This window comes from Aspergillus heteromorphus (genome assembly GCF_003184545.1).
Source record: "Aspergillus heteromorphus CBS 117.55 chromosome Unknown BO70scaffold_33, whole genome shotgun sequence".
Classification (NCBI taxonomy): domain Eukaryota; kingdom Fungi; phylum Ascomycota; class Eurotiomycetes; order Eurotiales; family Aspergillaceae; genus Aspergillus; species Aspergillus heteromorphus.
The window spans coordinates 53,294-81,179 of NW_020290438.1; the positions used below are offsets into that span (position 1 = coordinate 53,294).

The 27,886-nt window shown below is 52.6% G+C and overlaps 10 protein-coding genes across 10 annotated transcripts; 4 read left to right on the forward strand and 6 right to left on the reverse strand.

The window, feature by feature from the left end:
* Positions 1–214: 214 nt before the first annotated feature.
* On the forward strand, positions 215–1,525 carry BO70DRAFT_374110 (FAD-dependent oxidoreductase; the record flags this gene model as incomplete). The annotated part of the gene is made up of 2 exons (XM_025544952.1): positions 215–736; positions 803–1,525. The coding sequence occupies 2 exons, from the start codon at positions 215–217 to the stop codon at positions 1,523–1,525; spliced, it is 1,245 nt and encodes a 414-aa protein (XP_025395522.1).
* BO70DRAFT_365750 (nuclear transport factor 2 family protein) lies at positions 1,417–2,256 on the reverse strand. The gene has a single exon (XM_025544152.1). The coding sequence runs from the start codon at positions 2,185–2,187 to the stop codon at positions 1,774–1,776; it is 414 nt and encodes a 137-aa protein (XP_025395523.1). The 5' UTR covers positions 2,188–2,256; the 3' UTR covers positions 1,417–1,773.
* Positions 2,257–3,642: 1,386 nt separating this feature from the next.
* On the forward strand, positions 3,643–5,702 carry BO70DRAFT_432457 (MFS transporter; the record flags this gene model as incomplete). Its single annotated transcript, XM_025548321.1, has 10 exons — positions 3,643–3,772; positions 3,840–3,976; positions 4,024–4,106; positions 4,155–4,252; positions 4,299–4,419; positions 4,467–4,842; positions 4,894–5,024; positions 5,078–5,405; positions 5,455–5,560; positions 5,605–5,702. 10 exons carry the CDS (start codon positions 3,643–3,645, stop codon positions 5,673–5,675), a joined length of 1,581 nt encoding a protein of 526 aa, XP_025395524.1. The 3' UTR covers positions 5,676–5,702.
* Positions 5,703–5,855: 153 nt separating this feature from the next.
* BO70DRAFT_432458 (Dabb family protein) lies at positions 5,856–6,487 on the reverse strand (the record flags this gene model as incomplete). Its single annotated transcript, XM_025548322.1, has 3 exons — positions 6,249–6,487; positions 6,077–6,187; positions 5,856–6,011 (listed from the first exon to the last, which is right to left on the reverse strand). The coding sequence occupies exons 1-3, from the start codon at positions 6,309–6,311 to the stop codon at positions 5,856–5,858; spliced, it is 330 nt and encodes a 109-aa protein (XP_025395525.1). The 5' UTR covers positions 6,312–6,487.
* Positions 6,488–7,721: 1,234 nt separating this feature from the next.
* BO70DRAFT_299918 (Zn(II)2Cys6 transcription factor) lies at positions 7,722–9,546 on the forward strand (the record flags this gene model as incomplete). Its single annotated transcript, XM_025539652.1, has 4 exons — positions 7,722–7,952; positions 8,011–8,688; positions 8,748–9,025; positions 9,099–9,546. 4 exons carry the CDS (start codon positions 7,722–7,724, stop codon positions 9,544–9,546), a joined length of 1,635 nt encoding a protein of 544 aa, XP_025395526.1.
* Positions 9,547–10,629: 1,083 nt separating this feature from the next.
* On the reverse strand, positions 10,630–12,753 carry BO70DRAFT_374115 (transcription factor domain-containing protein; the record flags this gene model as incomplete). The annotated part of the gene is made up of 8 exons (XM_025544953.1): positions 10,630–10,667; positions 10,761–11,305; positions 11,350–11,606; positions 11,652–11,702; positions 11,753–11,791; positions 11,838–12,369; positions 12,422–12,608; positions 12,675–12,753. 8 exons carry the CDS (start codon positions 12,751–12,753, stop codon positions 10,630–10,632), a joined length of 1,728 nt encoding a protein of 575 aa, XP_025395527.1.
* Positions 12,754–14,260: 1,507 nt separating this feature from the next.
* BO70DRAFT_146956 (uncharacterized protein) lies at positions 14,261–15,178 on the forward strand. Its single transcript, XM_025538168.1, has one exon. It carries the CDS (start codon positions 14,412–14,414, stop codon positions 14,892–14,894), a length of 483 nt encoding a protein of 160 aa, XP_025395528.1. The 5' UTR covers positions 14,261–14,411; the 3' UTR covers positions 14,895–15,178.
* A 13-nt stretch (positions 15,179–15,191) lies between these two features.
* Positions 15,192–17,126, reverse strand: gprC. Its single transcript, XM_025546128.1, has 2 exons — positions 16,358–17,126; positions 15,192–16,298 (listed from the first exon to the last, which is right to left on the reverse strand). The coding sequence occupies exons 1-2, from the start codon at positions 16,946–16,948 to the stop codon at positions 15,552–15,554; spliced, it is 1,338 nt and encodes a 445-aa protein (XP_025395529.1). The 5' UTR covers positions 16,949–17,126; the 3' UTR covers positions 15,192–15,551.
* A 4,804-nt stretch (positions 17,127–21,930) lies between these two features.
* Positions 21,931–24,737, reverse strand: BO70DRAFT_146989 (uncharacterized protein). The gene has a single exon (XM_025538169.1). The coding sequence runs from the start codon at positions 24,592–24,594 to the stop codon at positions 22,015–22,017; it is 2,580 nt and encodes an 859-aa protein (XP_025395530.1). The 5' UTR covers positions 24,595–24,737; the 3' UTR covers positions 21,931–22,014.
* Positions 24,738–25,680: 943 nt separating this feature from the next.
* BO70DRAFT_344229 (putative pre-mRNA splicing factor) lies at positions 25,681–27,173 on the reverse strand. The gene has a single exon (XM_025541452.1). It carries the CDS (start codon positions 26,812–26,814, stop codon positions 25,744–25,746), a length of 1,071 nt encoding a protein of 356 aa, XP_025395531.1. The 5' UTR covers positions 26,815–27,173; the 3' UTR covers positions 25,681–25,743.
* Between the last annotated feature and the right edge of the window lie 713 nt (positions 27,174–27,886).

The following is a 27,886-nucleotide window of genomic DNA, read 5'->3' on the forward strand; positions in this document are numbered from 1 at the left end:
GGCGCCCATACAGTATAGTATGCTCTTGTCGGGCTGTAGAAAACCCCGACGTCCCATAGAGACTCCTAAGACCCAGATCCGGATTATCTGGCCCATGTTTCTCTGTTCTTTTCTTCTTGCTATAAATACCCGAAGGCACTGCCAAATAAACTTATTCTCATCATTCATGCACACGTTTTTCGTTATTTCAAGTCGCATCATAATCGGATCCCTCATGTCCCATACCGCACCCATTGCTATTATCGGCGGCGGGCCATGCGGGCTAACCTTTGCCCGCCTTCTCGAGAATGTTGGAATTGAATATATTATTTTTGAACGAGATGTCTCACCAGTGCCGACACCTCTATTTCAGGGTGGCACGTTAGACCTCCATCGCAATACAGGACAGGAGACGCTACGTCGCGCAGGCCTCGCCGAAGAATTCGAGAGGCTAGCACGACGAGACGCGACGACAATGACGGTTCAAGACTTCCTTGGAAACCACCGCAGTACGTTCGGTGAGGGGCATGATGCCCCTGAGATCGACAGGTTCCAGCTGCGACAGCTGCTTTTAGATTCGCTGCCGTCACAGCGAATTCGATGGGGGAAGGTCTTATGCACTGCGGAGCGCAGAGAGAAGGCGAAGAGCCCGGTACGGGCATCGGACTGGGTCTTGCGCTTTGCGGATGGCTCGTCTGAGAGTGGGTTCCGGCTTGTGGTGGGCGCTGATGGCGCATGGAGCAAGTTGCGCCAGTTGGTAAGAGGCCTCAGTCCTTGTTGTACCTTTTGATATATAGGTTTGATTATTGACATCCCATTCTAGATAATTCCCGTGAAGCCACAATACTCGGGCAAGACTTTTATTGAAGGCAGGTTATCGCGGGACAACCCACAATATGAGGCTGCGCGCGAGATGGTGGGCACTGGTAATTCCATGGCCATAGGCGATGGTTGTGTGCTGTGCATCCAGCAGGTATCTGACCTTTCCTATCGTGTGTATATGGGCATTCAGGCCGCCGATACCGCGACACGGCCAGGCGGTGACATTGACGTGAGTGACATCGAGAAGGCACGGTCCGCGCTTCTCGGGCCCGGCAGGTTCTACGCCGGCTGGGCGCCGCATCTACGTGCGTTCATTGAAGCTGCGGAGGGTCCCTTGCGCCCTTGGCCGCTGCATCGCCTCCACCCGGACATCTTTCTGGACAAGAGCCCGAGCTGGACGCGCGCCCCCGGTGTCGTCTTATTGGGTGATGCGGCGCATCTGTCCACGCCCAACGGCGCAGGTGTCAATATGGCCATGTACGATGCACTGATGCTATTTGAGAGTCTGACAACCGAACTGCAGACTAAAGGGAGCGACTACGGTGAAGAGGCCGATGTTGCGGCGTTGGAGCGTGCCGTTATCGCGTACGAGACGGAAATGCGGCCTCGCGGCCGGGAAAACATCCTCGACTCCATTATGATGGAGGAGATGATGTACGGTGAGGGTGGATTTCAACGTATGCTCGATATGGTTCAGGGGGTGAACCACGCTGTGAAAGATTGACTTGATTTTCCTGGAGGCTTGGTTTGTCGTGCCAGAGAGCTGTTGTGAGGTGCAGGAGACCTCGGGTTGTATTTTTATGCCAGTGTGTAGTATGGAATAGCTCTCCATAATCTGCAACCATGATTCTTCAAAGCACCGCTGTCGAAGTAGAAAGATGCTAAGGTGTAGGACGCATCGAGAGAGTGCCTCTGACCCGGGCATCCAGCTCCTCAATGGCCCATCACTATCACCATTACCATCGAATGAAATTATAGCCCCTCCCTTCCACCTAATGGACTTCCACCCGCCATCCAAACCATAACTCTCGTGAACCGTCCCTCCTGATCCACGTCAAAGAAGTTGCAGTTAACCATGTCCTGCTTTGTCCCATCGCTAAGCTCCCCAGTATACCGTTGCTCAGTGGCAACCCTCCTCGTCTTCTCGTCCACCACGATGTTCCGCACACGGTGCTCCATTGATTTAGATTGCGCGCTGAACCGTGTCAGCATGGCCTGGATCTCTTCTCTGCCGGTGAAGGTTGTGTGTTCGGTCACCACGGTGAAGGTCGCTGTCGGGGAGAAGAGAGAGGCCGCCCCGGCGGGGTTGTCGGTGTCCACACATTGGAAGTATTGCTTTGCGAGCGTGGCGAGGGAAGTGTGTGTGTCGGATTCTGGGGGAGACATTTTGATTCTTGGGGTTGGATTGGCTGAGAATGTTGTGTCGGTGCAGTTGATGACGGTGGAAGCAGAAGAAGAGAGCGGGGTGAGGGGAGAGAAAAAAGCAGGGGAGAGGGGGGGGGTTTATAGTTATCGGTGCGACGCTGGGCAGCTCGAATAGGAAGCAGCGGGACGCGGGCCACAGCGGGGGCGCCTACCTGCTCCACTGCAATCCCTGCCGCCATCGCGATAGCGCAGGAGCGGTTGGTCGCTCAGCTGCGCCGGCTTCTCCAAGGGAGAGTGCAGAATGCCTATCTAGCAGTCTCTAGCGAGAGAAGTGTTTCCTGGAGGCAGACGCCCTCATCAGCCCTTTAATATCTCCAGCTGCATGACGTCTTTATAGTGCGCAGTACATTTGCTATCCCGCCACATGTGGATATTGACACCCCGATTTACGTTGTGCTTGTTGGCGTTGGCGTAGCCGTTGGAGGGAAAGCGAGAGGACAAGGGTTGCTCCGCTCCGGCGAAGATGGCTCCCGTGCCCGCGATGTGTGCGCAAATATTTGTTGTTCAGAAACTGTTCCCCTGGCCGAAATCGGGCGCTATTCGACAGACCCTCGAGCAGGCTGTTGGAGGGGAAATTCGAAAAGAGGGACACTCGCCCCTGACGTTGTGGTGTGGACAGAGAAATGTTGAAATGCTTTTCATAATGCCCGTATCTCATTCTTTGGCTATCGTATATCTTCTACTTTTGTCACTGTATACATAAAAAGAATTTGATGTAAGTGCTTCAGTACGCAGCTTGATTTTGACATTGACCCCCCCCAATGTCCAGTGAATCTGATACTATAGTGGAGTAGAATTCATTTGGATACCCCGCAGCAGTTGGTTATCTGTCGCGCTTTTGATTGGCTTAAAGCTTAAAGCGCGTTACCTGGCTGGTAAAGTGGGTCGTGGCTATTTGGCGATTTCTTCTAGGTTCAGGGGAGTTCCAGCAATACTATTGGTCTTTATTTCCCACTGTATCTTACTTTTGGTATTACATTGTACTGCAGTGGTACTGTACCTTTCGGCCTAAATCGTTCAGGTGGGAGGAAGCCTGTCCCGCCAGGCGATTCCGGATCCCCGGGGAACCAGGCACCAGGGTGGAAGAATATCTGTCTCATACCTATTCATGACTTATCGCCTGTCAGTCGAATGCCCGATTTCGCACATCAAGATGACTCACTGGCGGGGTTCTGACCGCAACTCTTCCAATCGCATCGCAAAGGATCGGACTAGCCCTTACATCCGGCTTATGGCGAATACCCGGCTGGGATGACTTTCCCGGCGGGGAAACAGTGATAAGGTGAAGATAGTACTATAGTAGTTGATAAATATGCGGCCGCCCGCATAAACCGGTGATGAATCTTCTGGACGTACGACGTTCTCGGTAGATGTTTCTACTCCTGCAGCACTATCAATTCAGTCGCTTTGGACACCATGTCGCCAGATGAGACGACCCAGCTGCTTCCTAGTTCCGACGGTGCACAACCGTCCGATTCTGCAGACGATACGTCTTCTGATTATGGCAATGCACGGACAAGACTCGCTATTTTCATTGCGTACCTAGGTATTTTTCTTTCAACTTGCCGGGCCACAAGACAAGCTACAAGAAAGAGCTTCTGACGATTTACTAGGAGCCTTCCTGGCTAGTTCGGACGAATCCCTCGTCATCGCTACATACGATATCATCGCCTCCGAATTTCATGAGCTGTCGAAAGCATCATGGCTGGTGACGGGATATAACCTGGGATATTGTGTTGCGCTACCGGTTGTCAGTATTGGCTTGCTCCAGCTTTTGTGCCATTCTGACCCACGCAGTATAGTACGCTGGCGGATATCTGCGGTCGCAAGACTTCCATGCTCATGGGGTATCTGTTGTTCGGACTGGGCTGTCTCATATGGTGTGTCACATTAGATTCTTGATATCTACTGGTTACTGACTAGTCCAGCTCCCTCAGCGGCTCCATGGTTAACCTGATAGCGGGGAGGATTATTAGTGGCGCGGGCTCTGCGGGCATGGTGGTTATGATCTCTATTATGATCACAGGTGCGATGGCATGATCTGCCCTGGGGGTAAAAGCTGAATTGTATAGATCTGGCCGCTCCAAGTGATGTCGCACTGCTGCGCAGTTACACCAATGTGGTGAACATGACCGGTCGGGGTGTGGGTGCTGTTCTGGGGAGCATGATGGTGAACTCGTTTGGTTGGAGATGGTAGTACACACCTCCCCTGTCATCTCAGAAATTTGCTGACGATCTAGGGCATTTGCTGGTCGCATCCCATTCATCCTGCTATGCTTGCTCCTCTCCCGCGTGCAGTTCCCTACGAAGCAAGCTGAATCTACCGTCCCCGAGCTATCCGCTGTAAACAAGTTTAAACGCTTGGACTTCTTCGGCATTGCGAGCTTTGCGGCTGCGATTTTCACGTTGCTATTGTCATTGACAACAGCAGGGATGGTCGATGGGAAGCTATCACATGTGTATATCTTGCTGGGGGTGTGCATATTCTCAACAGTCGTCTTTGCCTGCCATGAAGTTCTCTGGGCAAAGAAACCGCTGATGCCACTACGGCTGGTCACACAGGGTGTGGGACAGTACTGGCTGGTGCAGGTTGTGTTGTTCAGCGGACGGAATGCGGTAAGTCATCCATCCCGTTCCCTCGATGCCTACGACTACTGACAAGGACAGGTGGTTGCAACCATCACACAATACATGGCACAGGTGAAGAAGGTGCCTGAAGCCACCGGGTCCACCTTTCTGGTTCTGTGCACCATGGGGCTAGCGACAGGATCCATCATTTCAGGTCTTTCAATCAAACGGTAAGTCCCCTTGAAGTAACCCTGCTGAGGCTCACCCGTATTAATTATCGTAGGACGAAGCGATATAAGAAGATGAGCATTATCTCAATCGTGGTAAGCATTGTATCGTCCACCTTTCTCTTCTTGTCCTGGCACTTCGACCGTCCTGTGCTGGAGTCTCTTGTTGTGATTCCGATGAGCCTTCCCATCGGAATTGTCATCTCGGGCGAGTTCATTGGCATGTCAAGTCGCGCGCCACCGGAGGACCTGGCTGCATCGGTGGGCGCGTACTATCTCAGTCAGCAACTGGGCGTGATTCTAGGGGCATCACTGGGCCCTTTGCTGGTGCGGATGGGATTCATGCATGATATTGCTGGGAAGTTGGGGGACAGAACTCCCGAGGTATGTTCGTTGCCTGTGCCGTGCGCGTCCTTGATACTAAAGGAGACAGATTGTCCGTCATGTCCTCAGCGACGCTAGATACGTTGAAACACTGCCGCAGAGTATGCAAGAAATTGTCCGGTCTAGCCTTCAATACGGGTACCAGTTCATTCCAGGTAAGTTCTCTGACGGTTGTCTGTGTATTCTACTGACGAGATAGTGCTCGCCACGGTTACTGCCGCGCTGTGTGTCCCTAGTCTGATCCTGACGAGGGAAGAGCGGGTGGAATAGATATTTCGCCCTCATAGTCTGTCTTACTGAATTGGTCGGGTGAAAGGGGGGTCGAATGGCGTAGAGCATTGCCGTTGTTGCTTTTCGTGAAAGGTTGTGGTCGAATCCACGTTGAAACGTGAGTTCAATTGATGCGTCATATATACATATCTTCCAATGACTATCGACCCCTTAGAGAAGTTAGAAGACCCCGTCTGTAAAGTCCACGACCTGGGCCTTCTCCAGCAGCCCATTGATAGTCTTGACAAACCCCAGATGAGCGGGGTCCTTGGTGAGATAATATTCACGGTCCTCGTTGGAGTCAAACTCCATGACGAAGATGTGGGTGATGCCATTCTGCAATATTAGTATTCCGTTTGGTCAATGCACTGCTTGCAGGAGATGGGAGCGCGGAAACATACACTCATCCCCTCCGGTGAATTTTCCTTGCCGGCCTTGAAGGAGCGGATGTAGGGTTCCTGGGTAGTAGGGTGTAAACATTTATCCTGGAGAGAGACAAGGTGGGCACATGTCTGGTTTGTGTCAGCGGAATGTTTTCTACTTAGGAGGTAGGTGAGTCGGGGATGCTCTGACCTCCCGGATCTTTTCAGGGGCCACGGAGGCCTTGAACTGGAATTGTACGATGTGAACAATCATGATGGTGTACGGCTTGAGAGCGGGTGGGGGGTGAGGGGGAATGAGGGGGGATGGTGGCTGAAGTTGGGAGCGTGTGGTGGCCCCATGGGATAAGATGGGGAGGGGGGGGGATCAGTCAGCCGGAAGGAACATTGACTACTAGGACGGCGGATTAGTGCTAATATTATTGTACCGAGTAGTACCGGTGATGTACCAACCACAGGCAGGATTAGAAGTACTAGGCATATATATATGCAAGTACTTTGTGTCTAGACCTATGGTACTATGAGTACACAATACTCATGTCCAATTATTCACATGCCACTAGATAGCTACTCCTATTATTACTTCTCCGAAGTGGCTGGCCAGGACTAGACCATTGGGAGCATGATTTGTCACTTGTGGGGATCTTGCCAGCATTTAATAACCCGGTTTCCTGTCATGCCCGACATCCCCGGCGACAACTGAAACCGGTTCTGTTCCCTCCGCTTCTCTCACGGCCCATATTCGTGGGATTTCTCTCCGTGGTTTCATGCTAAGGATGTTATTTGCTATCATATGTTACATCGACCCAGTCATCCCTGCCCTCCTTCGTCGTGCTACGTCCAGGAGTGCAGGAGAGGCCCCGCGGTGTCATCGGGGACCACCCGGGGTTCAGCGCGCACCGGAGCTCGGGATCTTCAGTGGACACTGCGGGCTCCAGGGTGTGACCGAGCCACTAGAGCCACCCCCACACCCGGGCTTGTCGGGTGAACGCCGCAGTCGCCGACCTTCCACCTCGATCGCGGTGTGACCCTGCAGGCAAAATCGCCTCTTCCACTTACTTCCTCCCATGTACTCCGTACTATGGCCTAGTTCCAGCTCGCCGCCCAATTCACCGCATCCCTTTCCCGAGACAATGGATGGACCCCGGCCGCCTTGTCCCCCATCCCTACCCACTCCCTCGGGACCCTCTCGGGCTGATCAGCCATGCAGAGCGCACGGTACACAATGCGCAGGCGCAGACTGCAGACTGCAGACACCGTCTGGCTGGGTCAGATGGCTTTGTTCGGGGCCATATTCGTCCCCTAGTCCCCGACCGGCCTGGCTGGTCACCGTGAGCCACGCCTATCCCGGCCAGCGGTCAAACGTTGGCGTGTTGCCCCGTCAGCCCACGGCGGCCATCTCAGCTAGGGGACTAGGTGTTGCCGGATGCCCCCCCCCCCAAATGACACTTCCCCACGGCGTCAATCTAGCCAGGGAAGGGATGGTCCCCGACTCGGGGATCTCGGCATGCATGCGTGCGTGGCTTCCAGAAGTCAGGCATCTGCTTCGATGAGGTGAGATCGCTTGCTCGAGTACGTCCGCCGTCCGCCATCCTCATACATCATCATACAAATATATCTCCATTCCCCCCTCTGCGGCTCTCTTCCCCCCTTCCACCACCAAACCATGCAAGACTCCAAACCCTCTGCCCTGGCATGCCTTCCCTGCCGTCGTCGCCATCTTAAATGCGACGCTCGCATGCCCATATGCTCCCGCTGCCATGAAACCCACAACGACTGTCGCTATGTGCGCTCTCGTCGCGGGTTACGCGGCAGACCAGGCTCGGACCCGGCCTCGGGCGATGTCGATATCCTCCCAGATTTGACCAGCTGGTTGGATGGTGCAATTGACATAGACGTACTTCCCCCCTCTCTCGCTTGCAGTCTTAACGATAAGTCCATGCTAACCAGACCAGCCAGATCTCCTCGATCTGCCACCATTGGATACCAACCTCGATGTCAACGTGCAGATGGACAGCATCCACTCCAGCCCTATCGCAGACCTCCATTTCCCGGCCGGGGCACGGCCAGGATATATTCGTCCAGACGCCCATGCCGAATCCCTCGCCCATGATCCCATGATCCAACTATACTACCACCATTTCCACCGTGCTCATCCCATTCTTCTGCCTCGCCGGAGTCTTGCATCCTCCTGCTGCCAACACATCCCAGCCTTCATCCCGCATATCATGCGTTACATTGGCAGCCACTACTATCCCCACCCCGGATTCAGCGACTCCTTCCACGGAGCGGCATACACAGCCCTCTCGGCCCCCAATGATGGATTCAAGGTCCAGGGGCTTCTTTTACTATCCATCATCGAGCACGCGTATGGCCTCGAGGAAACGGCCTGGAAGCTCCTCCGCGAAGCAACCCAATTAGCCTGCCAAATCGGCCTGACTAGCCCCTCATTCGCGAAGGCCCACTCTCGCGGGAAACCCATTCTCGAAGAAAGCTGGAGACGAACTTACTGGGAGCTCGTCGTCATCGAGGGCATCATGACGGCTCTATCTGGAGGAAATATCCTCTCCAACTACAAACTCATCAACGAAGAGATGCCCTTGCCCTGCGAGGAAACCGCCTACAACTCCGAAGTTTGCCTCCCCCTCCCCTATTCGCACAAACCATAAACACCCCCCTAACAGCCCAGCAGCAAACTAGTCCCTTCAAACGCCCTCTCACACTAGCGACACTCCCCAGTCAGGCCGACTCCCTGCACATCTCCTCCTTCACGCACCGCATTCTCGCAATCAAGACTCTACGCACCGTCCTCCAAACAACCCTCTCCCTCGACTCGGTCTCGGAACACCAGACCGAAACCCTAGACGCCCGCCTCGTCGCGTCTCTCATGCGCCTCCCTTCCTCTCTACCAGACCATGACACCACCACCGTCGACGAAATGGTCTTTCAAACATTAATGATAACATATCTGTACTTCCCCCCCCCTCCCTCCATGCCCCATTCCCCCACTCAAGACCACCCACTAACCCCACACCACCAAAAGAAGCCTCATCTACCTCCACCACCCACACTCCACCCTCCGCCTAGTCGCCTACCACCCAAGTACAAGCCGCGCAACAACAACGCTCTGTCCTCGCCTCCGCGCCCTCCTCCCGGGCCCCCCGTCCTCCGGCCCCCCCATCCCGAACACCCACACCCACACCCAGAAACTCCTCCGCGCCGCAGACCTGCTCTCCAACCTCGCCACGCTCCCCAGCTCCGTCATCTCCCGCACGCCCTTCTTTACCTGCGGCCTGGCCATCGCGGTCGTGGTCCATGTCGCTGCGTTGGTAGGACTGCCACCGTCCGATGCCGCACACGCACAGGAGAGGGAAGAGTCGCTGAAGGCTAGGATTGAGCTGGGGGTGGGCGCGTTGCAGGTTGTCGGGAGGGTGTGGCCGCTTGCGAGACGCGTTAGAGGCGAAATGGTGGAGATGTATCGGGGACGATAGCCCACACTCACTTCAAGGATTTTGCGTGGTGTGCTCCCTGATACGATGGGTTCCAGCCCATCCCATCTCCCATTTCCCATCCTATCCTATCCCATCCCATCCCATCCTATCCCATCTCATCCCAGCAGAGCCGGTAATTGGGTCCCGTGAACAGCATCATCATCATCATCTCCACGATCAAAACTTATATAAATGACATATATTGACTAACGAGCCCCACACACACACACACACACACACACACATACATGATACTCCTAGACAAAAATAATTCCTTTTTTCGTTCCTTACTCACTCACCACTTCATCTGACCGTGGTATCCATAATCCATGCCATATCATATTCCGATTTCAGATTGAACACATTTCCTCTCTCCTCTTATCTATAATCGACCCAAGGTTTTATCCAGACTTTTCAAGCCTGAGATCTAACCATGCCCGGCAGCACGAGGAAGTCATCGCATGGATGCAATTAGTTTTCCTTTCGAGAATGTTGTGGTTGCGTGGGTTACATGTTAATGAGGTACAGGAACGGAAGACAAATATCGAGTGAGTGGGTGGGTGGGTGGGCGGGTGGTTTGTGTCTATTTTCATGATTACTGAGTTTTAGGTAGGTAGGTAAGGCAATATAAGAGGAGGAAGAGGAGGAGGAGAAGTAGTAGTAGTAGTAGTAGGCCTATAGTGAGTAAGTGGTTAGCTAGCCTTTTGTAAGACTAACTAACACATCAACTCAAATTATGGGAGATGTTTATTGACCCTTGAACTTCCAATTCAGAGCTTCGTTTGCACTACATTCCATTGCATTGGAGAGAAGAAATGAGAAAAAAGGGGGGTTTTCGAGAACAGAGGTTTCTAGAGAATTGACTTTTCGACTATTTTCTAGATCGCGGTTCGGTTTCAAGAAACACATTCCAGACCATAGCGGGGTGCGAAGTCCTGCGATCCACATCTTCTCTCTTGATCCAGGGGGACCAGGGAAGGTTTCTGCGCTGGTAATAATCATTAAATATCAATATACTATCTACATAAAACATTTTCGTTTCAAAGTGAGCGAGGCCGTAGTCCTGGGTTGGTTGCATGCGTATTATTGAAATTCACAATTAACGGCCTGCACCACTTCATCTACATGATGATGTATGTCAGTCTGAGTCTGGTCTGAGTTTCAAACAGGATGGATGGATAGATGGATGGAAGGGTGGACGGAGGCAAGCATACCGCGCAAGGGCTGAATGGCCTCGAAAGCAATCGCATGGTTAGTGAGAAACTTCGCCACCAACCGCAGGCTCTGCTCCAATTCATGGCGGAGCCCTGCCAGAGACGGACTTCCTACGCCGGAGTCGGTGCTATCTATGTTGAAGGCCTTGGCCTGGCAGCAGAGCGTTAGCATCGTGTAGCAGGCCTGCGTGGCGCAGCAGATCAGGGTCGGCATGGCCCGAGGGATTTCGCAGTTTTGGTAAATGTAGGGCATGTTGTTCGCAGAAGCGTCGCTTCGGGTTGGGTTGGGATATGGGAGACTATCGAGTAAAGTAACCACGTTGATGGCGGCGTGGACGCAAATGGCTGATGAAGTGTGCGTGGAAAATGGGAACTTGAGTCCGTATGCCTGCAGGGATGTCGGATGGTGTGGTGGACTGGAGGTTTTGTGTATGGATGCGGCGTTTATATCATTCGGGCTGATATATCCTGGGTCCAGCCCAGGTTGTTGAGGAACCACAGGGACATCTTGGAAGGCACAGTATCGGTGGAGTTTGATCCGCGCACTAAAATATCAGCGACACCTCTGCGATGTTGGGAATACGCCTACCTATGTAGTTTGACTTCAGCAAAAGCCCGCATGGAATTCGAGGCTACTGATTCCACCGATTCGGAGCGCGGCACCTGAGACGAAGGCAACAGATCTCGACACTCAAAAAGCAGAGAAGTAATCTGGATATCTAGCTCCGCCATCCGATTCGGGATCCATGATGCATCGCCCCTTGTTCGGACAGTTTCATCGAGGTCCCTAGCGAAGATCCCGGCTTCGTATAAAGCATGCTGGGCTTCCACCCGCAGTCTCCACCCCTAAACAGCATGAGTGCCTGCCTTCTAACCGGGATGAGAACAAACCTTTGGGTAAGGTGTCACAAAGCCAGGGTCGTAAACATTGAATGATGCGGCCTACAGAATTGGTCACTTCCTCCTTCCCAGTCGTCGACAATAACACGTACCGTGCCGCTCACGGTTGCCAAATGACACACCGACATGTACTATAAAATCAGCATCAACAAAATGATCTGGGATGGGTTGACTAACCGCGATCCACCATGCCCTCCGTCGGCTCTCCGCATATTGGTTTTCTTCCAGTGACTCGTGCAATCCCAGTCGGATGGCTATCGCCAGGGCCTCATTAGCTCTACGTAATGTACTGTCCATGTCGCCCCGCTGAGCATATTCCCAGAAAGAGAGTAGAGTCAGTGCTATGATTCCTTCCAGACACACGGGTACCTTGAGATGGAATGGGGGTCGATTTATGACATCTCTCAGGGAACCTTCAAACCCACCCGTCGACCGCAGTAGTTCGTAGTCCCTCGCAACGACTTCGTACGCGGACTGGGCGAAGCGATTCGAGACCTCGCCCCGCGCATTCACACACTCGGGTCTCGAGGGATCTTTCACATCTTGGTGGGGGACCAGAGCCACGATGGCCGAAACGGCCAATGCTAGAGGGCTGGCCGGTTGGAAGGCATTCTGCTCCAGCAGAACCGGGTTGTGGGAGACAGGAAGGTGTTCCGGGGGAGGCAAAATCGGGAAATACGGATGGATGAAGATATAGTAGGCGTCCAGTCTGCACCCGCGTCAGTTGGGTTGAAGGCCTCGGTCCGTATCGTTATGCTTACATGTCCGCGTTGGTACCAAACAGTTGGACGGCGTTGGAGGGCTGAGCGGCATGCGAGTCGCCGCCGGTTTCCGCTGGGAGGCGCGGGAAGACCGAGTCAAATATCGACTCGATCTCTGCGAGAGGCGTTCCGACATGACGCAGCCCTGCGCCAGGACCACACAACCTAGCCAGCCTCTGGACCCATTCTGCGCTGGACAGTCAATAATTGGCGCTGGATTGCAGCTGGGGGAAGACAGATCAGAAAACTATACCGTTTCCGTCGTGGATCGGGGCTCCCGGGGAGGGAGCATCTTCTGTTAGAAGCCCGTCACGAGCCGCGCAGTTCGACATAGTTTTCTCGGCATCGATGCTCTGGTTGAGTTTCTCTGGTCGCGGGGGTGCTGCTCCTCCCTTACCACGGGTAATATAGGCGGGTGATGGGCGTGGGGAGAGACAGGCGGAGCATGCGCTTGTTGAACCAGTGCCACGGAGTTGGGCCCCCGGACTAAGATAGCGAGCAGGCAAACAACAACCGGTTAGCCAACAGTCTCCGTAGTGTCGGGCAACGGGTAATGTATCACCCATTCATTCTAAATACCTACCAGGAAGGACAGGCCGACTTCACGGGGATAGTATATTCCCCACGACTGGCTAACCGTGCAGAGTGGGTGGGGTTTGTCATAGCTCAGCAAGTGGTTCCATGATCCATCATTGATGTCAATCAAGGTCAACGCAGGCCGGGCCGAGAGAGAAAAAAAAGTACGGGAGCGCGAGGTATTATTAAGAACCATTAAGATGCGGACAGATGGCCGGGGTTGGGGGGTGGCGGGCAGAAGGATGCAAATCCCGGGGAAAGCAACGAATCCCGGGCAGGCAGGAGATGGGAGGGATGGATGGAGCCTGGTCTGGAGAGATGGAGGGAGTTGTCACTTGTCAGTTGGTTTGGGGGGGGGGGGAGCATCCAAGCGAGGGCGGCCAGCAGGGAGGGGGTTCTTGGCAACGGCCGCGGCAGAGAGGAACAGAAGGAACAGAAGGAACAGAAGCAGTGCAGAAGCAGTGCAGCAGCAGCAGCAGCAGCAGCAGCAGCAGGACTTCCGCGGAGATTGTCTGGGACGTACGACTCCGTACGGCGTGTGTGTAACTTGGGCCCTGTCCCCGAAACCGAAAGCCTGAGGCCGCCGACCAGGCAGACATAACCGGGTCGAATCCCAGCCGGCCAGACCCCGCTGGAACCCCCGAGAACCGCCCTTTTCTCGGCCGAACATAGGGTATGCATCGGGGCTGACGGGTGTTTATACCAGCCGGGTATGTATATCGCTTTGATGCACTCGATCGTTTTGGGTCCGTTTTGTCCACCACCGATGGACCACTTATCTACCCCGTGCATCTGTCATCGTCTGTCAGCCATGCCATTGGTCTTTTGTGCTGTCCAATCAAGGGGCCAGGAAGTAACCCCCGATTTGATACCAAGCCAGACTGCACTGATGGCCCAGATCCACACCGTCCCCATCCCTCCAACCATTACTACTACTATTGGCACTAGTAAGACTGGTCATGCCCCATGCATAATGCCACACCGATGTCCAGAACGAGTAGTCTCAAATCTGAGTCCTCTGGCTTTAAGATCTCCTTCATCCTTCCGCATGTCGAGAGGTACTATATCTAGGTACCAGCCAGCCAGTCAAAGTTGCATCCAAATCAAGTGAATGAATTCCCGAAAACAACTCACAGTCTATATCCAGGGGAAGAGACCATGATGACAGTGTTCAGTAGAGGCAGCTCCTCCAGCGTAGCTTCAATCTGACTTCCACCTAGCATATCATACTTACTCCCAATCCCAGATCATAGACATCCTCCCACTGACACCACTCACAGCAACAGTCCAGCCTGCCGACAAAAGACACGCCCGTGTGATTGCCGTCTTTTCCGATCATGCTCCCACCCTCGCGTCCGCCTCTACCTATAGTACTATACCTCTCGCCTCTTTCCCATCCTCGGATTAAGCCGGCATGCTGCCGGGTCAAATTGATGACCATCATCCCGTTTACCACCACACTCTCTGCCCACTCGAAAAGATAGCAACCGAAGCGAAACATTCTTTGGAGAGATGGATGGAAGAAGGAAACATCACCGCAACCCACCCAACATGCCGGGGGTCATCGTCGGACCCACAGGCTAGCATACCAGGATCGAGGACATTGATATATTCGGGTTCCTACCATTTTAGCCGAGCGCACACTCTGCAGGCGGGGTGGAGGTCAATCTGTTCCAATTCATGCCTCTCCTTCCAGGGGTACTTATATCAACATCCACACATACGCCCTCGATTAGGTACTCGATCGTTTTCCAGTGTCGAATATATCGATATGCCCTGCTTTATCTCGATCGAGATCACTCGCGAGGATCAGCTTAGCACTACACCACACTACACTACACTACACGCATGTCGAGCACACACTCCAGCAAGATGCCACTTGAGAGAGTGGGAATAGAGCCAGAGAGGTAGAAAGGAGTAGTGATGTAGGTACCGGCCTGCCGATCGAGCTGAAAAGCCTTCCGTCTCGTCTCGTCTCGTCTCGTCTCTCGGGCAGTATTCAAGGAGGGCGTGTTGTGTATCTTACACCCGTATATTGATCTGCGCCGACACGACGGTGGTATGTTTTTAATATAATCTCACGCAGTGTTGGTTTTGTAGAAGGGCCATTGATGTGTGAGGTACCTCGCCTTCAGTAAGGAAAAATAATATTAATCCAAGATACTACTTTCATTGAGAACAGACTTCCCTGGCTGTATCTGTAAAAAAGAAAAATAAGAAATACTAACAATCTGGTATCATTCATAGAATAAGTCAAGAGAGAGGGGAAGGAAAAAGGAAAGATTCCGGAGAAAGAAAGTAGTATATAAATGAAACAATAAACCATGGAAAACCAAGCACGGATTTCTCTGCCCGGAGGTGAAGGATTGAGCATGAATGATCGCGACAACAGGTGAGAAGGGAAAGAAAACGGCACAGGGGAATGATATAACCCCAGCCAGACATAAAGGGATTGATTGTATTTAGTAAAAGCCGGACATAGAAGCATAAGGTACTAGTATTTTATTAGAAAGGTGTCACATTGGGCGAGATCCCAGGATTCGCGACTGGCCCCTTATCGGCCCCACATCCTCGCAGAAGTATCGTTGGCTTTCCCAGTGTCGCTGATGGAGGAGTCTTTACTGGACTGATCGCTTCCCTCGCCCTCGGATGCATAGGCGGGTTCGTGGGTGATCTCGATGGTAGTGTGCTGGTACACCTTGCCGAGGGGGGCCAGCTCCATGCCGGAATTTTGTACAATATTGTCCGTCGAGCCGTCGCGCACGGTATGCTCCAGGTCATCGGCGTCTTTACGCGGCCCTTTGCGCAGAGCACTGATGTCGGCGCGGTTGGCCTTGGGGTCTGCGGTGATGGTCGTCAACAGATCCGTCTTCCGGTTCTTGCTGCTGGCGAAACGGTTATAGCTCCTATCGTTACTGGGCTCTGATTCCAAGATCAAGTTGCGACGGGTGAGGGTGTAGAGGAGGGCGTCGACCAGTCCAGAACTGGTGATCATGGCACCCGCAACACAAAAGTATGCTACGTTCGGCGAGTCACCTTGGGCTGTCGCCATTCGACCTGCGGCGAGGGGGAGGGAGAGCACGATGTAGGCGATTGGATAAATAACCATGTATCCAATTACTCGGCGAAGACGCTTGAGACTTTCGGTATGGCTTGGGCCCAGAATGGCGGACTGTTCGATCCGATGGCGCAGCTGGAACCACATCACGGCGTACAGACACACCGTGCCAAACTCGGCTAGGAAAATCCAGATGTAGTGTGTCCATAAGCGGACTGACTCATAGTCTTCACTGATCCAGCACTGGAGACGAGAGGTTAGATATTTCACAATGATATATCAAGGCTTTGACGGAGACCCACCCAAGCCCCTGATGGAATGAAAACGTAGCGTCCATGAGAAGCAAGCGGGATGATGACCAGGACGCCCACAAACACCCAGAGCCCGATCACGAAGCAAACGAAGACTCTGTGGCTCATTTTCCGGCCCAGAGCCACTAAAAGGAAGGTGTGAAAAGCGATGGCGAGCACAAAAAGCCCACTGGCCGGATCTCCGATCTGTAGCCAGAAGCCCTGGAGGAAACAGGCTGCCGTATTGGCGGATATCTTGTCCTCTGCGATCCATTTGATGCATATCAGGAACGCAAGTGACTGCTGGAGATCGGCCAGGACTAGGTTGTAGATAAGAACAATATACTGATTGTAACCAATGTAACGCGCATAGGAGCCTCGCCAAAAGATAAGTCGATAGCTAATGAACGAGATGAGAGCCGCAGTGGCAATGAAGGATAAGACTGCCATGACGGAGACGGCGATAAGACCCTTGCGCTGGATGCTCGGGAGAGGGTCTATGTCCAACGTGACACCATCGTGGGTATACACGAATCGACGGAACAGATCTTTCCCCCCATCGTCGAATGCGCCCAAGGCACGGAGAACTCGTACAGCGCTCATTGTTCAAACGGTCAGAAGCCTTGTGGAGATGGGGTGCCGGGGTGCGCCGATATCATCCTCTTGCTGAAGCGGGAAGGGAAATTGCACCTGGGCTTTGGGAGTAGTCGAGACGATGATGTTGAAGGAGCTTGAGCGTTCGAGGGCGGGCTGAAGCAACTATGCTCTTCGTGGTGTCAACTTAGGAATGCAAAAGAATGGCACGCTGTCGACTACCAGTTTGAATTCGAATCAGGGGCTATTTCTTCGCAGTCACTCCCCACGACTGTCGAGAGAGATGTAGACAGGTGAGAGGAGGAGGAGGAGAGAAAAGGGACATCCTCCGGTGGAAGGAGGAGAACGGGCGAGGCGAGCCACAACGGTATGGGTTGGATTAGAATCAATCACCGACAACGGTGAGTGGATTCTGTGGAGGGATAGCCTTCGACGACGGGTAGCCTTTTGCTAAATTAGTCTAGATAGCTTGCTAGTTGCTACACATCAGGGCAAAGAAGGCACAAGACCAACACCCTTTGAATCGACCATCACTCTACCCCATGTCACGAACGGTCTGGGCCGACATGCTCCGTCCTGGCCCATGGGCTTTGAGGACGAGCCTATGAGGACCACCTTCTCCAAAGTCAAAACAGGAGGTCCCAGTCGGGAAGGTCAACAATGTCAATAAAGGTGAATGGGACGCTCTGACGCGAAGTCGAGGGCAGGCAAGTGGTCCCTGAAACCTTTCCAGCGTGGATACCAGACCAGACACCCAGTCCGCCGCCAAGCTCAGGGGAAGACGCCGACTGTGGTTCAAGTGTTGAGTCTAGCGGGGGCTGTCCGGCTTCGTTCCGGTGGCATCATTGCGAGCATCGACTCCATCGAGCTTAGGATCAATCCTGCCGTACAGCCAGTCGGCCATGGCCATGACCCAGGATCCATGGACCCTCGCCGCCTGCGAGCATGACACGTTCCTGGGGACGGGTCCAAGCCACCATCGTCGGCTACTCGGTCTGGTCACTGGTTATACTGTGAACGACTTAGTGCGTTAGAAGCATTCGGAGTTCATGGAGCTGACCAGTGACCACCACGCCAATACATGGACAGTTCGAGCTGCTCAATAGCGGACAAAGGAGTCTGATTGCTGGCAAATGGGCAAGACTAACAGAGTTTTTTTTTTTTTTTTTTTTTTTTTTTTTACCCCTCTTTTTTATCTCATGGACTTGGGCGAGGTTACAGACAGTTAGTTACACGGGAGTCAGGACTGACCCCAGTCAAAATGGCGTTAGCATGGCCGAGGGACACTGGAGCCTTGGAAGAGGCCATGCCCGATTCCAGAAGCTTGTGGGCCCGCGCCGCTGATCACTTTAGAAACCGAATCCCGGTTACCCCACTTGAGCCCGGGAGCCTGAGAAATTGATTTCCCGAGGTTAGATAGAAAGGGAGGCCAAAGAACGGGACAGGGAAGGGACAATGAATCGATACTGTGTAAGGTCAGGCAGGACAAGTTTCTGGCTTCCGGGACTTGATCGTCCCATGGCGGGAGCATTGGGATTCTGGGATGGGGGTGGGCTTGCCGATGGGACCATGGAATGGCAAAAGCACACGGCAGGGGACCACAACTGGGAGGTACGGGTACAGATTATGAAGTGCGATAGAAGAGCATCTGATTCCATCTGTCACGGCTATAACGCAATGATTGATGTTTACCAGGACTTTGCTCTAGCTTCTATCAGTTTTTTAGTAAGTAGATACCATGTGACATCCACTTAATCGGCTCAATAACTATCCATGCCAAGCTGACGAATCTGTTAAAGAATCAAAGTTCTAATCAGTGTCCATATCACTGGGTCAAGTGCTCTATCTACATAGTGTCTAGTATTATCTATCTAGATACTTTCCCTTCAGCTAAGAATCCTTTGAAACCTAGTCTTCACATCATCCTGTTACTCCTTTCTTCTTTCATTAATGCTTGGGCTTACGATCATTGCATCGCGAATTGGACGGCAGGACCGGCGGGACACTCAAGAGCCTCTCTCTCTATCTAGGGCACTCTGGAAAGGGGTGACGAAAAACCCCTTCGTTTGTCCGGGGCCTTGGCGGTCCCCAATTTAATTCCTTGGCGGCGCGACTTGATGCCATGACTCGGTCTGTCCCATCCCATATTCCCAGCGGCAAAGCCGACAGGATAGATAGATAATTATTGCCTGTTTCAGTCTCGCAGTCTTTTCTTTCGGATTCCAGGCGCACACAAGCTATAGGCAGAGGAGTTGGTAACTACCAGGAGACATGTATGGTTTCTGATGCAATGATGTCAAGGTGGTCGGTCGGTGCTTAGCAGCATGGCAGGCGTAGCTTGGTATACACTATACACTGTACAACCATACAACTGGGATGAAAAGTGCCGGTTGGTGAGTTGTCAACCACACAAAACCCAAATACTAGACAAGTAGACATCTGAGCCAGGTGCACCCTGGTTTGAACACGAGTGCGTGCTGAAAAGGTAGCTTCATCTTTGGTAACCAGACCCTGATCTAAAAAGACAGGTAGAAAAAAAAGAAAAGAAAAAAGAAAAGAAAAGAAAAAAAGTGGCACCGACAATCATTCTGTCTTGAGTCTTGACACCCTCGGAGGGTCTCCGTCGGTACGGTGCCGAAACCTGAGGAAGATTAATTATCATTATTATTACTTTACTCACTCGGTGCGCTCACAAAGTCACAGGTCACAATAGCAAGAAACCATGAAGACTGCGTGGGGATGGGGATAGATAAACTTCAATAACCCGTTCTCCAGCTATGCAAATTCTAACTGGGGAAATATTGATCACTGCGCTGAATCTAGTAATTAGTAATCTCTACCCTTTTAGATTTTGCCCAGGTGGTCGGACCAAACCTTCTTTCCCGTGGGCAGAGTCTGCCAAAGTCCTAGGAAAGTTAGAATGTAAGGTAGAGAACCTCGTGTTGGAGACTTGGAGTATTCCTTCCTATTCTTACCGAGATCCCACACCAGATTGGGTCGCGGAACCGAATAATTAATTAGATATGTGCCAGGTACCTAGGTACCTACCCCATGTGGCTGCCAGGCTGCCGGCTACAAGATCCATCCATCCACCCTTGGGCAGACCATGGACATGCTTGTCTGGGATGCATACGAGAGAGAGAGAAGGAAGGAAACCCAATGAATGAAACAGCTTCAGTTCCTCGTATTTCCCAGCCATGTCCGCACGTCAAACTCGTCGGAGTTTGAACCGGGGAAAGACAAAAGAATGGACAGTACTAAATACTACTAATGGGCGATTCCATGCGACCATTCTTTGCCACTCGTGTACTTATCCTCGTATATCTAGGTACTGCATATGTCCAAGCCCGCCACGCCATGACAGAAGCAATTCTGGCCGACGGCACACGACGAAACCACGGGCAACTAATATCGTGGACCATACTGACTCATTCATTTACTTATTTCCTTACTGATCATATTGAATCGGGTTGCTATATCTCACCCATCGAAATCGCCACAATATAGAACTACTACATAGTTAGCACCTAATAATAACAAGTCTAAAGACCCCCTAACCATCCACATTCCACTCACTCTCAATGCCCCCTCCCCCAGTCCCGGCTCTCTACTATCTATAGTATCTACCATCTACCATCTACTGGTCGGTAGTAGGTACTACGTAGGTAGATAGAACCCCCTCCTCGCGCAGATCCTCATCTGTTCACCATTCACCATTCACCACCAGCTAACTAGCTATGCAAATCCAATATCCAAATCCAATCCCCATAATCCATCCATATCAGCCAATCCCATCAATAAACACAATCCCGAATCCCTGTCGCGAGTCATGACACAATCTACTAGTATACACAATTTCACCCAGTGATACTTTATCTAGGGCCCGCCAGTAGCGGCGATCCATGATCCTGGTGCGTGAACCGACCCCTATTATCCACTCCACTCTGCAGGTCGCAGGATCATTAGGGAAGGGGGGGGGGAAGGGGATCCTTCGTAGTTCGTACGGGGTAGTAGGGTTCCGATTAATATCTAGTACGGAGTGGATAGCAGTACTAGTATCTTGGAAGCTGAAAGTGGTAGGTGGTAGGTGGTAGGTACCAGTAGTGGTGCGGTACGAACTACTACGAAGGATTCGGTAGAACCACTATCGCGGACGCGGCAGGATCAAACACCTGCCTAAAGCGGGTAGGAGGGGGGCTTGGCGGGAGTTCTGTTAACTAGAATATTGGATGGAGCTCGGATGGGGTGGGTGGGTGGGTTGGAAAGGAGAACTGAGGAAGAGAAGAGAAGAGAAGAGAAGAGAGAAGAAAAACTGGAGGGGGGGTGGGTGGATGTGTATCTGATTCTTGCACCTTTCTTGCCTTTACATATTCACACATCACCACTACTGGGAGTACCCCGTAGATCGATGGTAAGCAATCAACTCCCAAAGAAGTCATTTCATTCAATGTTCAACATACTCCATATGTAGCCAGCCATCCAGCTACCCAGCCACCCATCTCCAAACCAGATGGATACTAGTAGGCGTAGGTAACGCATGCATGCACAACGGCATGATATTTGTTATAAATTATAATCAATGTACACCAGATCACCAGCTAAAGGGGAAGGAGATGCGATCAAAATAAATAAATGAGAAAAGTTAAAAGAAAAAACGAGGACAAAACATCATTAAAATACATAAACATTAGGGACATTTCCATGTCATTGTCAATGTTATGCATGCCATGTCATGTCATGTCATTCTGCTTGCTTGCTTGTTTGGTATGGTGTATACATGAGCAACCAAACTGTAGTTGTCGACGATACTCGTCAAGTTGTTCATGCGTTGGTACATCTCGTCTCATCTCGTCTCGTCTCAATTCATGCATTCATAGTTCCATGCGCTCATCAAATGTCGTGTCGTGACGCTGAATGTTGTAGGGGGGGAGGGGGGAATGAAAAGCAAAATCACAAAAGATCATAGGGTTGGGGGAGTAAAGTTCTGGGCAGTTTTTTATCTCTTTGTCGGGGTTTGTTCATAATGAGGTATCTTCATAGGCCAGAAGGTATGTAGCAGTCATTTATCAGAGGTTTTATCTCCTGCGAGAGCCTCGTCGACTGTCGTATACTTCGTCCTCGTCTTCCTCTTCGACAGGGGCGGGGGTCCGTCGTTCGGTGCGGCGTTTGGGTCGACGTCGGCGGTTGGAGCTGATGTTGCTAGCTGAGTCGTCTGGGGCTAAGGAGATGGCATCGTCGAGGAAGTCATCGTCTGCACCGTCATCCCAGCCGCCTAATCCAGATGCGGGGGTTCCTAGCCGAGCTTCAACGAAGGAACCGCGCCGATTTTGGTTAGCAAGAGACAGGCCCGCGCCGCGTTCCCGGAGAGCGCGGCGGACGACCTCGGCCTTGCAGTGTAGAGCCTCAAAGGCGTCCTCGAGAGCTTCCATTCCGAGGTAGATATCCCGCTCAATCTCCGCAAGAGCTGCTATCTCCATCTCCTCGTCCAGTGCGATCGGGCCGCCAAATGATGCCGGTGCAGGCGATGGGGACGTGCCATATGGCTGGCTGGCTGGCCGTGCGCTGCCATCCATTGGACCGGGCGTTGGGCCACGGGAGATTCCGCCAGTGGTGAATGGGGTGTTGGAGCGGCTGTGGCTCCAACGTGGAGGTGTCGAACCAGGACCGGAGGCAAAGGCGTCCTCTGCGCCACTGCGCAAAAATCCGTCAAAGCGGCCGGATATCAAAATGTCCCATTCGTCGTCACTAATAGCTGCGAGAGTGGCCAGGACATGATGCATGCCTGGGTTGTTGAGCATATAGATAGCAGCTTCGGGATCTCGTGGAGCGGACGCCAGCCGATACATCCGTTGGATGGCTAGAGACGAGGATACCAACGGCGCAGGTCGGGGACGTGGTTGTCCTTCTGGTCGGGGAGTAGGTGAGGTGGAGCTGATTCCGAGGAAACCCGAGAAAAGAGGGCGTTCGTCAGGCCCCAGGTGCGTCAAAATAGCAAAGGTTAGAGTCTCGTCATCTACCTCCTCTGGCGCGCTCGTGGCCTGGCCAGGCTGCTCACTGAGCCACCTGTCCACGGCAACTTTGGTCTTCCGCGACTGGCGAATAAAGTGGTCACGGTATTCCTCCGGAACGTCAATATCTAGCTTTTGCATAGGAACATGCTCTTCCCCAGACCAGTTTGCATCGAGGACGGACGGGTTCATTATGAAAGGCGGCCAGCTGGGAAGCTCGCGACGGCCGGAGACTAGTTCCAATACTTCGCCCCAGCTCACTCCCGATGGGCGTTCTTCCAACTCTTCATGGTCGCACATCAGACAATGACATGACTCGGATGATATGTCGCGGGCAAACACAGCCTCCAGTCGATCCAGCAAACGCCGGGCCACAGATCGATACCCTGTCGCCACCGCCAGCGAGCCATTCTTGGTCATGACATTATGAAAATCATCGAGAAGTCGATTAAAGGGGTCGAAGACCTTGCCCGCCGCAAGTTGAGGCTGTGACGACGAGTACGGCGCTGTCTCTGAAACGCCCTGGCCAGAGAATAGCGACTTCTGAGCCCGGTGGTCTAGGCCGCCGTTTTGCAGGAGATAATCCACTTTGGGAATCGAAAGAGGCACCTGTGGGGGAGGAGGCGGGGGAGGAGGAGCGCCATAGGCAGAACTTGCCGTAGGAGGCCGCCCGTAGTCGTATGCAGCGTCAACAGGCGTGCGAGCCCCATATCCCTGACGGTATGACATTGACGAGCGCGTCTGGGTGCGGGAGGGCGGCTTTTCCGGGCTCTTCGGTTTCCGATAAGCAGTAGACTGGGTAGGCGGAGCAACAGTGGCCTCGGAGCCAGTTGTTGATTCAGGACCCATGTCGCGGGCCGTCGCTGGTGACCGGGGCGGAGTGGCATGACTGGATGACCGTTTGGGCGAGGTCGCTTCCTCGACAATTTTCGACTTGGTCGAGTTGCGGCTGGCCGTTCGCGACGGCGAGTCCTTCTCATGGCTTGACCATTTCGATTTCGGTGTGTCCGAACGCGTTGCTTTGCTAGTCTTCGACCCTTCGTCCTTCTTCGACCGTAGGCTGGAGGACGAACGGGTCGACTCGGCCCTGATTCGAATTTTGGTCTTGGGCTTTTCCGGCTTATCCTCTGCCTTTTTATCTTCCTTTCCTCCGAGTGTGCTCTCTTTGTGTGATTGCTGGTCCACGCTTGTCAACGGGGGGCTGGGGGGTGTCTGGTGGTTATCAGAACGATCTTGGTTGTTTCCATTGGTACCTTCTTTACCTCCCTCGGTCAAGTCGGTCGGATCTGGCGTAGGGATACCCGGCTTCCCGACAGCCTCTTTGCTGTGAGCCTTGGAGAACGACGGGTACGGGAGACTGGTCCTTGACTCGAGGAACGAGGCTGTGCCGGAGCGGCTGGCGCTGTCGACACCAGGCATGGAGGAACGGCGCTTTTTGCGGGAATTGGAGGAGGATAGAGAAGGGGTCGACGAGTGGCCCGTGGGAGCGTCGGGGTCGCGTTCCTTGGTTGAAGTGCGGGAGGTCGGACCGTGGGACGAGCGATTCTTGCGTTGTTTGGATTTGGAGGAGATGGTAGAAGATGAGGATGCTTTCCTTTCACCGTGCCTGTCGCGATCTCGGTCATTTAGTCTCAGCGGCAGAAACATGATGTGAAGTTAGGTGGGAGGCTTCGAAATGAGGTGGATGGAAGGTCAGAAGACGGCGAAAAAGCGAAGTCTTTCTTCCTTTCAACCCCTTGTTTCCTGCTTCCTTCCCCACTGTCCGATCGGTTTGTGTTGCGTCTAGTTACCTCGTAGGAAAAGAACAGAAGAATGACGGAGTTGTCAGCTGTCAACAGCGTGTCACAAAAGGGATATCAGTCGGGTGGCCGAAAGCCGAGTTGCTTCGTTTGGCGCTTAAGAATTGTCGAGGAATGCACCTCTGACTGGTTGAATGCTTGCTTGGGTTTTAGGCGCTTGTGTCAAACCACCAAAGGCGCTCCAGAGGGACATGCAACATCCCGTGGGCGCGGGGTGGGGGGAGGAGACGAAAGGAGGAAAGCGAGCGAGATCGAATAGATTGGCTAAGGGGGCCAGAAAGAAAGAAATGGGAGTAGTTCAGCAAGTGTGCATGAGAGAAGATCGCGAGGCGAGTTGATTGATGGAGGATTTTGCGGTGAGGGAGCGGGCTGGAGGATTGGATCCCCCGCAGCGATCGGTAGCCGCCTGAGGACTAGAAGGCCGCCGAAGGCACGGACTGACGTGGTGCCGCTGCATAGAAACCCGAGGAGGACGGCGGTGGTGGAATGATCGCTCGTGGATGGATAGCGTGTAGCGATGCGACTGATATGGGCTGTTCGAGACAATGACAATGGATGATGTGGAGGAGAAGCTGAAGCTGAAGCTGAAGCTGAAGGAGTCGATGAAAGTGACTGCCTGGCAGCCACAGCGGCAGCCTCAGGCTAAATGAACTCAATGCCTGAGGCAAAAGCAGATCGCTGCCCAATGAGTTGGAGTCATCGGCAAGAGAATAACCATATCACGAAATCTACAGGCCGATCAGAACCTGATCGTGTAGCTCCGGTCATTTAGTCGTTCAGTAGCATTGAAAGGCAGACCCCACAATGGACATCTACACGCTCTTCTCTACTGGCCACTCGCTGAACCAAAACTGTACAAGTCACACCAATCCCAGAAGCTGTCATCTATTCTTTCTATCCAAAGAACATCATCATTTATCGACATGAGACCGGTAAACCGTTAATCCAAATGGCTTCCATGGCCGCCAACCCAGTGCGGCAGCCCTTCCCCGTATGCCTAACTCCATGCCGTTAATCCATTCGACGCCTTCTTCACCGGCGACATATCCAGAACCCAGTTCCCGTTTTCCTCATGGGCCACACCTCCCCGGTGCGCAGCTCGCATGAGTCTCGCAGTTGCCAATGTTTTCTTTCCCGTGTGTCGGTCCCAGACCCAACCCTCTTTCAACCACATCCATGTCAGATACGCCCGCAACTCTTTGTCTTGGGGCAAGACCGACTTCCATTCGGGGACAAAGCCTGCCATTGCAGCCCCATTTCCTTTCCAGTCCGATGCCACTCCTCTGAGCTTGTCGCGGCAGAAGATCCTCCAACTATCCAGAGAATAAGGACCCACACCAGGAAGGTGTGCAATTTCCCAGGCTATGCGGGGGTCTTCGTCACCAATGCATTCATCCTGTTTGACATCCAGTCCATCCTGCTTGCAGGGGTAGTGAAGTCTGCGATAGCGCTTTCCTTTGGTTGGAGGGCAGGCGAGCCAGATCTGCGCTATACCGACACACTTCTTTGCTCTCTGGTTCTGAAATCCAAGACAGTGGATAAGAGATGCCAGGTCTGGGATTTCAGCCGCTGCCAGAGCCTCAACGGTGGGATAATGATCAAAAACTTGGAAAAGGACCGGTAGCGCAACGCTTCCGCGGGTACGGTTGAGAAAGATGGTGGCAATGAGTAGTCGGAACGGATCGTGGGCAAGTTGCTCTTGGACTAGCCCGAAAGACGGCGCATCAATAGGTGGGAATGGAAGGCATGAATCTGGGTCGATCAGGGGTTTTGGAAAGTAAGGAGATATTTTCTGGATCTTGGGGCGAGGTACTTTAGACAGGAGATGAACACCCCCGGTGATCTTTTCTTTCGTCGGAGTCATTGGCTCTTCAGCCTGCGAGATGACCTGCACTCGCAAGGGTGAATCTTGAGAAGAAACCGACTTGTTGTCGAAATCACCGGGTACATCACTAAGATCTGAATCGGTGGAAAGCAGGGTGGAGGGCAGGTGTCGTTTATTGGAAACCAATCCAATATTCTCAGGGATTTGATTTTGACCTTCGCTCAAAGAGAAAGATGCTGTCATTGTTTCCTTGGGTACGATGAAATATTTCGACCTCACCTCATCGCCGGTAGTCACGCCTTGCGAATCATCGGCATTTAAAAATCCAGATCCCAGAACATTTCATCCAAGACGGGTGTGTCTTGATCAACTGCAGTAGATTGGCCATCCAATGTAGATGTCCGTTTTTTTGCAATCTGTTTCACTCGTTTCGCAGCTTCCAGTGTGCGGGGCTCGATATCTGCCATTTTGGAAAGGGTTTCGCGAAATGTGTTCTCCCCTTCCTTCTGGTTCATTTCTTGACGTATGCGCTTTTCTTTTTTTGAATATCTTTTCTCCTGTGTCTTAGCTTCTTGGGTTTCAGGTTTTGAGAGGCGCTTATCTCTCTTTTCCTGTATCTCCAGGACGGCTGTTCGTCTCTCCTTTTTTTTGCTGGATAATAAGGAGACTTCTTGAGTCGCTGGGGACTTGGAATGTCGACGACCTGCAACTGATGAGTCATCGCCTTTGGGAATGAACGACTGGATTTGCGGTTCGACAGCATTCTTTTTGCGATTGGTGACAGAACTGTCAGGTAAAGAGCGCTGGACAGAAGGCGGGTCGATCGATTGTCTCACACGGTGGGGAGTTGAATCCTTGGACACATGATACTGTTTTGGTGGTGTTTGAATGTCACGACGATCCCTGCACAGCCCACTGGCCGTGCGAGGCAGCATTTCATCGTCGTCGGAGCTGGCTGAAATTTGCCTTTGAGTGGGAATAGTAGAGTGCTTCGATGAGGCTGGTTCCGAGGCAGGACCATCATTCCCAGAGTTGGATGAAGCTGAAGCAGTAAGTTGTTTTTGAACAGGAATAGAATCCTTGGATGTGACTGGTTCCGGTACAGAGTCGCTCTCATCATCATTGTCGTCATCATCGGGGCCGGCTGAATGTAGAACAGTAATTCGTCTTTGAGCGAAAGTAGGACAGCGCTTTGATGAGGTTGGCTCCGGTACGGAGTCACTCTCATGACCAACGTCACAATAATCATAATAATTATCATCATCAGACATGGGCGAAGGCGAAGCAGTAACTCGCTTTTGATCTGGAAGAGGGG

Excerpts from the sequence above, each read along its gene's own strand:
- BO70DRAFT_365750 (XM_025544152.1), bottom strand. The coding sequence starts at position 2,187 with ATGTCTCCCCCAGAATCCGACACACACACTTCCCTCGCCACGCTCGCA.
- BO70DRAFT_146956 (XM_025538168.1), top strand. The coding sequence starts at position 14,412 with ATGCTGCCGGGTCAAATTGATGACCATCATCCCGTTTACCACCACACT.
- gprC (XM_025546128.1), bottom strand. The coding sequence starts at position 16,948 with ATGAGCGCTGTACGAGTTCTCCGTGCCTTGGGCGCATTCGACGATGGG. Across the intron at positions 16,299-16,357 it reads TCATTCCATCAGGGGCTTGG|TGCTGGATCAGTGAAGACTA; the intron begins GTGGGTCTCCGT and ends TCTCGTCTCCAG.
- BO70DRAFT_146989 (XM_025538169.1), bottom strand. The coding sequence starts at position 24,594 with ATGTTTCTGCCGCTGAGACTAAATGACCGAGATCGCGACAGGCACGGT.
- BO70DRAFT_344229 (XM_025541452.1), bottom strand. The coding sequence starts at position 26,814 with ATGACAGCATCTTTCTCTTTGAGCGAAGGTCAAAATCAAATCCCTGAG.